This window comes from Cygnus atratus, chromosome 2 (genome assembly GCF_013377495.2).
Source record: "Cygnus atratus isolate AKBS03 ecotype Queensland, Australia chromosome 2, CAtr_DNAZoo_HiC_assembly, whole genome shotgun sequence".
Lineage (NCBI taxonomy): Eukaryota > Metazoa > Chordata > Aves > Anseriformes > Anatidae > Cygnus > Cygnus atratus.
The window spans coordinates 58,876,612-58,890,296 of record NC_066363.1 but is presented as its reverse complement, the minus strand read 5'-3'; the positions used below and the strand labels follow the sequence as shown (position 1 = coordinate 58,890,296).

At 42.1% G+C, this 13,685-nt stretch overlaps 1 protein-coding gene across 12 annotated transcripts in view; it reads left to right on the top strand.

Annotated features, from left to right (window-relative positions):
• The window catches only part of HECW1 (HECT, C2 and WW domain containing E3 ubiquitin protein ligase 1), a 267,774-nt gene that overhangs the window by 115,332 nt on the left and 138,757 nt on the right, over positions 1-13,685 (top strand). For all 12 annotated transcript variants that reach the window (XM_035552522.2, XM_035552524.2, XM_035552514.2 and 9 more), the window contains one exon: positions 12,715-12,809. In XM_035552522.2, the coding sequence (XP_035408415.1) occupies positions 12,715-12,809 (95 nt within the window). The remainder of the gene's footprint in view (positions 1-12,714; positions 12,810-13,685) is intronic.

Sequence of the window (13,685 nt, the reverse complement as noted above, 5' to 3'; positions counted from 1 at the left end):
AAGTAAGCCTACCTGAGCATGCATATGACCAGCTCCCATCCCTGTTGAGCTTAGCAGCGGTACATGGGAGAGGAATTTGGGCAGCATTGTTTTAAAAGGCTAATAAGGCTAAGCCTTTATCCATCGTATCCAGATGCCACACTGCATTTACAAAGGCATCACACTGATGGGGTTTCACCAGCCAGTGGTGTGGCTCATGAGTCTCTGTGAGCACCAAAGGGTTTGAACACACTTTCTCTGCCTGTAATTTCTCAGCAAACGGGAGGAAGATAGGTCCTGCTGCTCTAAAAGAAAGCATTTGTAAGACTAAGGAAGAGGAGAGAGAAAAGCTCTACCTCAGTAGTGTAGCTGACATGCAGCTTTTATTCAAGGCTCACGGTTCTGAGTGGGCAAACCCAATTAATTATAAGAGCTCTGGATGTCTAAACAAGAGAACAGCTCTCTGTTGTGAAGACACAGAAGTGTGTTTTGCTCTGTTTAATTAATGCTTAAGGACCTTCACAGGTAAGTCTTTAGTGTACTGAGAAAAGACCTCAAACAGTGCTGATTTTTCAGAATAACAACTATGGGGAGCTTCGTCATTTGGTAATTACATTGCAAGGCTATTTACCTCATACTTGTATTTAATAATGTAACAAGTGTTTAGTGGTAGAATTAGATATTGTTTACTGCTGTTCAGTTTGGAAAGAAGTAAAAAAAAAAAAGTTATGTGGAAAGGAATAAAATGTTTGCAAGGTGGCTAGAGGAGTCCAGGATCCAGTGTGCTGAAGATCTCAATATCTGCAGCACCATTATCGTGCTAAAACCGCCTCTTGTGCTCAGCAGAGTTGCAGTGCCAAATCCAGGTGCAACTGTCTGTGTTTCCACCTTATACTGTTAGGTGCCTTGCAAATAAAACCAAATAATCCTGAGGCAAAAGGAGAGGAGCTGGCCATTCATCGGGTTGCTCCCTTGTAACATTTTCCTTGCCTTTAATTCCAGTGCCTGGATTTCTGACCTTCATTTTGGTCTTCCAGATTTTGCAAATAATTCTCTTCCAAATTCTTTGAAAATAGTTCTGCTTTGTGGTAGAGCCAGGAAAGCCACAAATGTGAATTGTAACACTTGCAATCACATTCTTGGTAAGTGTAATGTATTACTAGTTGTCTAAGAGAGTACCTCAACATCTCTTCTTGTTCTTCTTTGTGCATGGGGCCAGTAATGAGTTTGGAGCTACTAGAACAATGGTGAGCTCTTACTTCAATCTCAAGTAGCATTTTGCTGTTTTCTTCTGCTTGTATTAGGGCATTCATACTGTGACAGCAGTGAACAGTCTTTGTTGTATGATAACACGATATGTAATTCTCTTAATCGCTCAATGTGAGCTCTTAAATGTGATGATTAGAAGTAGCAGCAACAAACAGTAACATGCTTAGCGTAGTGGATAAATGATAGCATTTGACCACTGAGAAGCTTCTTCTGCAAGCATTTTGATTTTTCATTCAGCTGTCTTCTCAAACTGACCATTTCTTGCTTCATTTTCGTGGAAATATTATGCTAAAATATCTTTAGATGTGTAAGGAATGTATGCATACTGATTCTGAATTCATCTGAAGTTCTGATATTAAAATAAGACAAGCAGCTCTTACTATGCTGTGAGTAACAGCGCTACACTTCTGAAGGCTTTGCTTTTACATCCAAGTGCAAAAGATACTTGCTCGGTAATGCTCTCATTTTGTTGTGAGGGGGACAGGCTGACTCAAGGGAATGTTACTCTGTTTCTAACATGAAATTCAGTTATGCTTATCAGATGTAATCAAAGATAGCTCAAGAAGTGTTGTCACAAGTGTGTTAAACAACCTCTAATGCAAATAAAAATATGAATCCTCCCTAATTTAGCTGGGTTTGGAGTTGCGAGGTGGCCCTTCTCATGCTGTCCTCTCCCTTCACAAATCAGGCATGGGGTAAAGTTGGGGATTACACCTCCCTAAATACTAATCGTTGATCATAAGGATGATGCAATTTTCTGCTTTTATAAATTGGCAGAAATTCCTGGTCCACCCAAGCCTTGAGATCAAGGGGAATAAAAAGTTGTTGTGATGTAGAGGGCTGTGTTTGAGGCACTTGGCTTCCTAAGGCTACTTCTGCAATTCATAAATTATCTCTTGCTCATGGCTGTGCCTGATGGCATAATGCAGTCATTTAATTAAGGCCTTAAAGTACTGTTGCCCTGATAAAAGCAAGGAGTTGATGGTTCACAGGCTTCTGCTCCAGGAGACAATTAACTTGAGGCAGACATAACACCTGGAAGCCTGAGAGGCATCATTGTGACAGGGACAGTCAAGAGGAACTTGCTTCTTCTGGGACAACTCGGTGGCTGTAAATAGCACTAGGGAAAGGAGAGGGGTCCCCAGCTCTGCATGTTCTTCCCCTTTCATGGATCTTTCATCTGACTTATAGTTCTGAGTTTATACCTTTCTCTTTTGTCCCTGAATCACCTTTACAGTACCTCTGCAAAGTTCAGTGGTGTCCATGTTTCTGTTGGTTTATTTTTTTCTATCCGTTTATATAATATATTAATATATATATTAGTGCCTAATTGGGCTCTCATCTACCATTTCTATAATTCAGGTTCTCTTCAGGAACATTGTCAGTGACTCTAATGTAGCTGAGGGGACACTTCTTTTCTAATGTAGTGAAACATGGCTTTCTGCATGTGTACGTGGAAGGATTGGTCTAAAAGTTACTGCTTTTTTCTTTTTTTTTTTTCAGAGAGCTAGTGTTGCATGCCTTTACATGACATTTTTGAAAGCTTGTTGCTGTATAAGTTTAGAACCCTCATATTAATCCAATTGAGTGGTTGAGGAAAAATTGAATCACTCAGACAGGAGAAATAGTAGAAAGGTTATTTGAGCATAATGTGCCAAACTGTAAAAAATAGAATTGTGTAGATGTAGAAATACTTTCTACACGAATCAATTTTACTAAAGAACCATCAAGAGTTAATTGTAACCAAGGTGACAAGGAATTTTAAAAGAGAAGTCTTATTTTAAAACTTAATCTGATATAACTATTGCATTTCAGATGTTATTTTATGTCATCTCTGTCATACATAGATATGTATTTGATTTCACCTGCAATGTTGTTTGTCATGCAACGTGCATGAGTACTTTAACATAAGACTTTAGATATGGTTCCCAGTTACTATGGCCTCAGCTACCACACAGGTAAAAATGCTTTGCAAGTTTTTCTTAAATACATTGCTCACTTGCTAATAGTGATGGTGAACAACTCACTGTTAAGCTGATTTACATGAACACATTACATGCCTGTAGGCTCCAGGATTTCGTTAAAGTCTCAGTTTTAGTGCAGCCCTTACAATTTGTTTTTTTTGCAAATGTCTCTCTGAAACCTCTTTTCTCTCCCCTGATGGAAGACAGGTAAGTTGTTACAGCCCGCCCCCAGCTCTCACTCGCTCAGGTTGGTGCCTATCAGTCCTTTCCTTACACCAGTCCATAAAAGACAGAGCAGATAGATAGCACTGCTGGGCTTAACTGTAAGTGAATGCATAAAATTCTTGCCTGTTCTGGGCTGGATCCTGCTGTCTTTACAAATACAGAGCAAATAGTTTGTTGGTTTTGATGGGATGGGAGATGACAGAGATGACTCAGTGCCAGGAATGGTAAGGCTGAGTCCTTTTTTTTTTCTTTTATTTTTCTCCCCATCTCACGTTTCTGAAGATAATTTTAGGAGGAAATGATTATCTTCATAGATGTGAGCTGTCTGAGCAAAGCAAATTTCAATACCATTACCTGTGTTATACAGTAAAACTTGTGAAGTGAGTAACAGTCTCTGTATATGCCTCTGTGCGAGCTACAGGTTCTTTTCCTAGCTAGATAAAGGCTAAAACACCTATTTAGTAAAGACGTTTAGCATCTTTACATCTTTAGCTGCCGGCTGGGTGGTACCATTCTTCCACTGGCCTTTCCTGTGGTGGGGAGCTGTGGAAGCTTTGCCTTGTTCTGCCCTGCCTTGACTTCAGTTGTTGATCTAAAAGCCAGGCTCAGTGGGCACTCTGGTGGAGGCACATGTTCGTGATGAACTGGACTTTCACAGGGGCCACTGGATGGCTGTAAAATATTAATGCATTCTAACCTCTGCCCATCCAGACAGCATTTGAGCCAGCAGACTGACAGTAAATCCCATTGCCCGTTCCCCGTGCTTGCCTAATTGTGAGCTTGAATGCAAGTCCCCTAGTGTGCGCGTTGTGTTCCCACCATGAAGGCAGCTGGCAGTGCCCATGTCTCTTGGCAAGACTGAGACAGGGCTCTGCTACCTGCTCTCCCAAGCTCCTGCTCCACCTGCCTATGATCCTGCCTATGATCTCCACACATCACATTTTTATTTTCTTTGCCTTCCTATCTGTTTTTATCCTAGTTTCCTCTTCCCCAGCCCATGCTCTTAATGCCCCCAGATGCCTCTACCTCTTCTTTCAGTAAGGGCAACTCTGGATTTGTGATTTCTTCTTCCACACTACTTGGCACAGCAGGGAGATACCCAGAGACACACTCTTCCTACTTGTAGAAGGTACACCCAGACGTGGCACAGCTAGAAAGAGCTTAGATCTGCATTGCAGAAAACATCTGTCTTAGCGCCAGTCTGGAACATGCTCAAAACAGGTAGGATTTCCTGGGCATTTAGATGGTAAAATCAAAAATGTCTCAAATGAGCATATCAAACTGAATTTTTTGGAGAGACTTATCTTTAAAGCTGATCTTTAACGTACTTTTACATGAACAGCAAAAGATAAATGCTTAGTATGGTGACTATTGCTCCAGGTTAGCATGGAGGATGAAAAGAAAGGTCATCAGAAATCTTTAACAGGTAAAAAAAAATAAAAAAGTTGTTCCCTTACTCTCACAGCTACACATTTCTGCATGAAATTTTCATGGTGTGCGTATCTGTAGATCTGAGGCAGACACCTGGCATGCAAAGTTTCATTCCAAATGTATGTAGCTTTGAAAATGTATAGGCAACTGAAGACAGGGTTTATAATGGAAAATGTCAAGAAACTTTAGTAGTCAGCAATGCTAGATGTCCTGCTTATACAAAGAAATGTATACAAGTGCTAGAAATGAATAGATAAACACACATCCAGTCCAGCCAGTAGCATTCCTTAGTAACAAATCTTGCCAGTACGGCAATTTTTATGAGGGAAGTACATATGCAAAAACCTGCTGAAATTAGGTTTATGTGTTCTTCACAGAACCATGTTGTTGTATTTCTCCCGTGATAGAAACTCCTGGTACCTTTATGCTCCTAAGTCAAAATGAGAGGCAGGTAGCAAAAATGTGTGGCTTTGTCTTTCTTGTGCTTAGGAGTCTCCACCTGAAAAATTACTGAATATCAACAACTAATCACAGTACAGTTGTAAGTAGATGCATATCACTTCATGTCAACTGCCTAGTAATAGAGCTAGATTGTACATGGCTAGACCCAAAATCAATGAACATGCAACACTGGAGGCTCAAACAAATGCAGCTGGGACAGAGGAGACTGGCCCACTGACTGCGAGCAATTTATTGTTACCCATTAGATATTAGCGTACTGATTTACTGTACTACTTCTGTGGTTATTGGAGGCAGGCAGCTGCTAAATAGGATTATCAAGCAGAGGAAATATAAGTGAAAGTCAATAATAGGGAGTATCCACAGATCACAAATAACAACAGAACACAGAATCAATGATATAATAAATGGCAATCAGCTTTCCTGTTATAAAGGAGGTAACTCTAGCCCTGAGCATGCAACCCTTGTAAAGCAATAGCTGCTTATGTCAAAACCAAGAAGAAAAACTCTGAAGATGAGATAAAATTAAGATTAGATAATATGTTCCTAAAACATCAGCTAACTGCAACTACTCAAATACATCATGTATTGTTGCAGATTTAGGGTTATTTGAATGTTCAAACTCCGCATTTCTGTATCTTGACAAGCTTGGATTTTTTGTCTCAAATGTGATCTTAGTGATAAGTTTTTGGGGTTTTATGCTGCTTGTTTTTGATATACTCTAGTTTCCTTGCAAACATTTTTACCTGAAATTATCAGTACCTACTGGTCAATCTTACTTCTACCTCTAGATGCTTTTTTCTTTCTTGCCTGGAAGTATTATAGTAATCTGCAAGTAGAGATTTTAAAATCTGGTATCTTACCATTTCTCAAAAAAGGTCTTTTGAGAGTCTGTGTTCACATGTGTTTGTGCACATGTGCATTTTAGAGCAGGACAGGGAAAAAGTCATGAGAAAATTCGAAGAAATTCTGCAAATGGGATTAAACAGACACATCTGCTTACGCCTTGTTGGGTTTTAAACTGTTGGCTGTCTAAAAATTGAGGAGCCTTACATAAAACCATAGGCAGTTGTGTTATTGAATGCCTACTATGAGCAGATGTAGTTTACAGCTTAAGGAAATAGAAGCAGACCAGCCTGAAGGCTGGAGTATCACTGTTGCATACCAGACAGGTAATTCCTGGAACAGGCAGTTTTTCGGGTACAGCAAAAGGAATAAGAGCAGCCATGGAAATAAGTCTCCCAAGCAGATTGTTTGCATGGAGCAGCAATAGGCATACATGACAGAGATAACCAGTACCGTGTATTGATGCTGCAGGTGTAAAGGACAGGCACTCGTGTCCTGGGCTTCCCAGGCAGCTGCTAATGCAGCTCATACGTTGTGAATGAAGGAATGCTCTCGGTGAGAAGGCACTTTTTTCTCATCCTTTCTCAGATTTGACTCTCTCCCCCTTTGCCTTTCCTTGTCGTGCTGTTTTTTGCCTGCTTTCTTCTCCCTGTGTTCTCATGTAGACAGTCCTAGTCTTCTCCCCCTTCTTTCCTGTCCTGTCCTGCTCAGTGATTTTCCTCTACTCTTAGTCCTGCTTCTCCCTCAGCTTCCACATCGGTGCCCATGCCTACTCGATTCCATCACTGCACCGCATCATATAAACTGCCTTTAATCGCTGTTTTGACTCCCCACTGTAATTCCTTCTCCTGTTTTTTTTTTGTTTTGTTTTTGTTTTGTTTTTTTTTCATATGCCACCCCCAGCATCCCCGTTGCATTTAATCCCAGTTCTCCCCTGCAGAGACTCCCTGACGCACCTACTGGCTCTGCTTCAGAGACCGCCTTGGCTACTGTAATTTCAGACAGTCCCATAGCGATCTGATTATAGCACAGTATCATACATTTATTTACTTTACTGCTGGGTCTTCTTGAAGGAAAACTTTATGACTCATAACTTAATTGCTTCCCTCTCTGATTTGGTTCGCTCAGTTCCCACCCACGTACCGTAGACAGCTACCTTTTCATTACTCGCTTTTGACACCTCTCATTTTTTATGCATGAGGCTTGCCCAAAAGAGCAAAAACAGCTCTTTTAGTAATAGATGGAACTGATCGCAAATGACTCAGTTTTGAAGATTGACGTTGCTTCCCTGAAAGATGTGCTTAGAAATGCTTAGCTAATGCCTAGTCACCTTAGCTATTTATTTGAGCAAAAGTGCCACAGGTGTAAGTTAGAACCAGATTGTGGAAGTGCCTCAGGTATCACACACTCTGATCAAACACCAACTGGTAAAGCATGCTGTGATGCATCTTGCCTCCCCAGAGAATATAATTCAGTTTTTCCTTGAAATATCCACTAGGAAGTTGTGGGTGGTTTTATTTTTTAGTATAACAAGGGAAACTGCTTAACCCTGGCATTACATTGCTTCTTGTTATATCTGAGAGACTAAATTCATCATTTAGTGAAAGCTAAGCCTCTGAGACCAGACTAACCTTAGTGAGGAGCAGAGGATTATAAGAGCAGGCGAACTTTTGAGAAGGAGGAGAGTTCGGGCAATTTAGCCAATACCAGAGGAATGAAGGAAGGCAAGTTAGGCATGGAAGTACTTCAATGGGAAATGGTATCAAGTGAACCAACAGGAACGATAACACTGGCACAAGATGACCCAGGATGACAAGAATGGGTGGATGATCAAGGTGGGGTGGGGAGAAGGGCTGGGACACCCACCAGAGATTTTCAACCTTCACTACCTCTAGCTGCAATTCATTAGTAGACCCTACTACATTTTACCTCCACTCACTTCAGTGTAATAATGAGTGCAGTGTTTCCAATTGTTCAGTGATTTTGGAAGCAGTATAGAATATTGCCAGGAGGAGTATTCAGCTGGTAATTAATTTTGCAGTTAATTCACAAAACTGAAATGGTAACCGAGGTGTCTCAGGCCTTTCGTAGAGAATTTATTTTCCATGGACTGGATAGTTTTTACTGTGAGAGGGGTGAATCTCCATGGCAGAGGAGTCCTCTGGCACAACTCAGACTTGCTCAAAGTTTTGCTTTGAATGAGGAGTGATTTCTGTGGTGTCTGGGCTATGTCCCTGCTCCTCCTCATGTCCTCAGGAACACCCCACCTACAGGGAAGTTGGTGCCTGTGGGCTGCAGTACAAGGAGGGAAATGGAATCGCTTCTCCTGCTGTCTGGCTTGTTACTCTGCCTTGGAGGCCTTGACTTGGGACAGCTGTGTTTTCTGCACCCATGATGGTTACACCAGTGGATCTGAGCATATGACTTGGGACTGGTTTATTTTTATCAGTGCAGTGGAAGGCTGTAAAACAGCCATGGTGTAATGGAGGTACCAAGGCTAATGTAAGGGGAATATGTTAATGTTTTGTTCTTGATCAATGAAAATTACCAAGTAGTCTGGTAATTGTCATGGGCACAGGTATTTCTGAGCATCTTTAGATATCTCATCTCTTGGAAGATTTGCTAATCTAAATGCCATTTATACTAATTGAAAGGAGAATTTAACTTCATTACTTCATGACTTTAATATCATAACTTCATTACCTGATCCAATGAACTACTGTTCATAATTACTGAGATGAAAATAACAATGGCACATCTTTATTTATAGTGGGATTAACTGGACAACACCTACTGCTGACCTGGTCATCATGCAATGTAGCTAGGGCAGCAGGACAGACTTAAATGGTTGTCTTTATTCCAGAACAAGCTAGTCTACAAGACTATAATGTAAACAGCCCTTATGCTTGCATGTTACATGCTAATGCCAGCTGGATAATATTCAGGTTAATTTATATCACTGCCTGGCCTATATTTCAGATGCCTTCTGTTCATCTGCAGAGGTACAAAGCCAGCGAATGTCTGCGCTTGCATTTGTTTTGCAAATGTCTCTTTCAGAGGTGATTCAGAGGTACAAGAACAATCTTCAGAATGATTAAAATGTTAGGATGACACTGAAGTGGAAAACAAGACACCGACTATGTTATTTGGAAAAAATGGCTCCCAGCCAAAAAAAAAACAAACGAACAAATAAAATCTAAGGTTTAGGTGACATTTTTGCACACAAAGATGCCATTGGTAATTTTGCAAGCTTTACTTGTAAAAATTTTATCTAGAGGCCAAAAAAGGATATATTGGAATGCAGTGAGAATAGCCATTTTCTTAATATTGTCAATCTGAAATAGATCTGGGAAAATGTAGAGAAAAGAAAAAGGAAAACATTGTTCCCTTGATGTTTCCAGAGTAATTTCTCCAGCTGAGATGGTCCCCATAAGATCTTCTGCCATCAGACCTTTCTCTGAATGAAACCCTTGACTCACTTGTTAATCACGACCTCAAATTTTTCCTGATGAATAGCTCTTCCTCTGACACCATTTTGAATTGGACATGACACTCGCATCTCTCTAGGTTGCCTTCTTTCTAGTTTGCATCTGTATTTGAACAAGTTGATTGAAAATTAAACTATAAATAGTAATTCTGTGAAACTAAGAAAGGAATCGTCAGTACCCATGTGGTTCTTTACAAATATATATTCAATTATCTTAGTAATCCTTTGTCCTTGAAAGTAATACTAATAGCCAGAATACCTACGGAAGGATATATTCTTTTCTTCTTCTGTTCTCACTGTAGTACTTTTAGCTTAATTAAGTAGATAGTTTAAACCATAGTGCCCCAACATACATGGTAACCGATTTCCTACTTGTCAACCTACGGTGAGATTTCTTGCTGTGAGGTCTGAACATTGTCACACAGTCTACTACTAGAAGCTATACTTTATTAACCACGTAAGTTAACAGTATATATTAAAAAAAAAAAAAAAAAAGCTTCTCTATATTCTACGTCACTGTTCCACGCAAGCTGTAGCTAAAGATCTCCGGGGGAGAGGTGTGTTGGTTTCACCCTGGTGGGCAGCTAAACCCCACCACACCTGCTCCACCTGCTCTCTCACTCCCCCTCATGAAAGGAAGAGAGGGAGAAAATGTAAAGAAAAGGAGCTCAAGGACAGAGAGATTGCTCACCAATTACCATCATGGGCAAAATGGATTCAGTGAAGGGAGATTAATATAATTTATTACCTATCACAAGCAGACTAGAGCAATGAGAAACTAGAAACACCTTCCCCCCATTCCACCCTTTTCCACCTCCTCCCCAGAAGCTGCACAGGGGAACAGGGACTGGGGTCTGTGTTCAGTCCCTCATGCTTCGTCTCCGCCGCTCCCTCACGGTCACTTTCTGCCCCTGCTCCACGTGCGGTCCCTCCCACAGGATGCCGTCCTTCCCGAACTGATCCTGTGGGGGCTGCCCACAGGCAGCCGCTCTTCAAGACCTGCTCCCACATGGCTCCGTACCACGGGGTCCACCCCCCAGGGGCAAACTGCTCCAGCACGGGTCCCCCATGGGCGGCAGCTTCCCCCAGATCCCCTGATCCTGCATGGGCTCCTCTCCACGGGCTGCAGCTCCGGCCCGGGGCCTGCTCCTGCGGGGGCTCTCCATGGGCCGCAGCCTCCTCCAGGCCACATCCACCTGCTCCACCGGGGGCTCCTCCACGGGCTGCAGCGTGGAGATCTGCTCCGTGTGGGACCCATGGGCAGCAGGGGGACAGCCTGCTCCACCAGCGGCCTTTCCACAGGCCGCAGGGGAACTGCTGCTGTGTGCCTGGAGCACCTCCTGCCCTCCTGCTGCACAGACCTCAGGGGCTGCAGGGCTGCTTCCCTCACATTTTCTTACTCAACTCTCCCAGCTGCTGTTGCGCAGCATTTCTGAGCCTATCTTAAATATGTTATTACAGAAGTGCTGCCAGCGTCGCTCACTGGCTCAACCTTGGCCAGTGCCGGGTCCCTTTTGGAGCCAGCTGGAGCTGGCTCTTCTCACAGAGGCCACCCCTGCAGCTCCCTCAACTACTGAAACTTTGTCACATTAACCCAATACAAGAGGAAAACTAAGATTTGAGTAACTGGTGAGAACTGTGTGTTTTAGCTATTGTATTATCATCAACTTTTACTGTCCGCTCAGTGGATAAATGCTTTAACTGCTGAGCTGTTAAAAGTCCTGTAGAGAAAATGAAAATTCAATCTGGTCTTGCAGTTTTTCAATTCCTCAAGCTCACCTAGCTTTTTTGCTTCCAAAAGGAAACAAGTGCTGCTCTCAGGTGCATCGAAGGGGTCACTTGGCTCAGCTTTGCAGACAACTTCGCTTGAGCTCTGCAGTCAGGAGTCAAGGATGGTGCTATGTGCTCTTCAACCCTCAAAACTGCAATTGTTTGGTTAAAGCTGTTGCTCCCCTGGGTGCAGCTACACATGTGGCCACCTGAAGTGGTTCTTTGGAATTTGCAGAAATTCATTTGGGGCATAGCTGTGAATTAAACCCCAGGATGGGCCACATAGCCTTTGTGGAGATGCTGAAGGACTCTGTAGCCTGTTCCACTTCATGTGGAGTGCTGTGAAGTAAAAACGATGCACCTTCATGTCTGTCTATAGTGGGAAATGTGTGTATTTTTCACTGTAAGAGCAGAAATTTGCATCTGGTCATCCAACGAAGGGCGTGCTGTGGCGCTGGAGAATATGGTGGCAAATGAACTGTGCTGGCTCTGTGGTTGTTGTCGATGGACTGGGAGTCCCCAATGCCTAGTCGGGGTGGGAATACCAAGAAGCAACCTGGAAATGAGATTCACTCATTTTTCACTTCTGTGCCTTGATACAGTTATTGAAATGGGTTTCCCTTAATTTATTTGTCTGAATATCATTGTATGTGGCAAAAGTAGTGCTGCAAGTCCAAAATCACGGTCTTGCTTGAGTTCCTCAAATAACTCAAATCTCTGGAAGTCAGTGGAAATACTCCAAGATGAGGTCTCATGGTACTACACTGTTTTGAAAAATGCTTTAATGTAGTAACTGTCAGAGAAGTTAATCGGTGTAGATCTATGTCCTTCCTCTGGCCAAGGCCAGAGCAAATTGAGTCAATGAAACCTATCAGTGAGCAATTATGCAATTATGCAATTATGCAGGCACGTTGTCCTAAGTTTCTCACTTTCTCTGCATGTTATTGCTTGTTGTATCTGAATAGTGATTTTTTTTTCCCTACTATTCTTCTTAGAGTAGCTAAAGGATGCTGATTTTGTTTTCTAAGGTCTGCCTATTGTAACGGGTACTTGGTTTGAACTGTGTTGAGTCACAGGAATTGAACTCTAAATTTCACTCTGGCAAAGCAGAAGATCAGAGGCAGGAGACATCCTGTTGTGCCAACCAACAAACCAGAGACAAACTACTCACAATTCAACTACGTGCCAGCCTTTTGAGTGAAGCTCATTATGTCTGCCTGCTGCAACCAATTGTGCCGCTTCTCCCTGGCAGTTCTTCTAATCTGAAATAATTCCCTCTTTCAGCTGAAACAAAGATCTGCTTCAAATACTATCATGGCGTGAGCGGGGCACTACGAGCCACAACTCCGAGTGTCACAGTGAAAAACAACGCAGCTCCCGTAAGTTATGCTGGCCTTTTATTTTTTCAATTTATCTTCCCTACTGTCACTGTGCTACGCCTTGCTTTCCTTGCCTGCTTTGTGTACTAATATATGAAAAGTGAACAGAATATTTGCTCTTAAGCGTGCTGTGGAGCAGAGGAATGGGTATTCTCTCAGTTAAGATGTGGATCTATAAGCCAAAAGAATTTAGAGTCAGCTCTCAATCTGTCACAGATAACTTCTGTGATTTGGGGCCAGTCCCATGTCCTAGCTGTATTCCGTTCTGTTATCTTTTGTCTGCTGGGTGTTGTGAGATTTGCTTAATACCTCTAAAGGACTGGGGAACCTTGGATTGTAAGTACAACAAACATGCAGAAAAGGAGTAAGATTTTCTTAGGTGCATTTTTCAAAATCAAGATGTGAACATTTTCATGGTGGTATCTCTGAGTTCCACAAACAGCTAGGCTCTGACAGACTAGCATCAGTAATAAGAAGTGGGCATTCAGGCCCTGATCCATCAAAGTACTGAAGATCATTTTTGACAGACTGAGGCTTCACTGAGAGCAATTTTGATCTGCTAGATCTTAGCAAAGCTCCGTGGCTCAAATGGCTGTATGAAGCTATGTATTTTGCCCGTTTGGGGAAAATTTAGTCACTCTAAGAGTGAAAAAATTTTTAGAAGCCCACAGAGACGTGCTGAACTCCAGCGATTGCCTGGTCTTGCTGAAGGACTTTCACTAGGCTCATCTTGGCAGAGAACTGGTAGAACTAAGGAGTTTTAGTTCAACCAACATTAGAGATGGATGGGTTCAGGTGTTTACTTTGGAAACTGAGTTCAGGAAAGGTCTGTCTTATGTGTGGGTGTACATAGGTTTTAGTGGACATCACTGAATC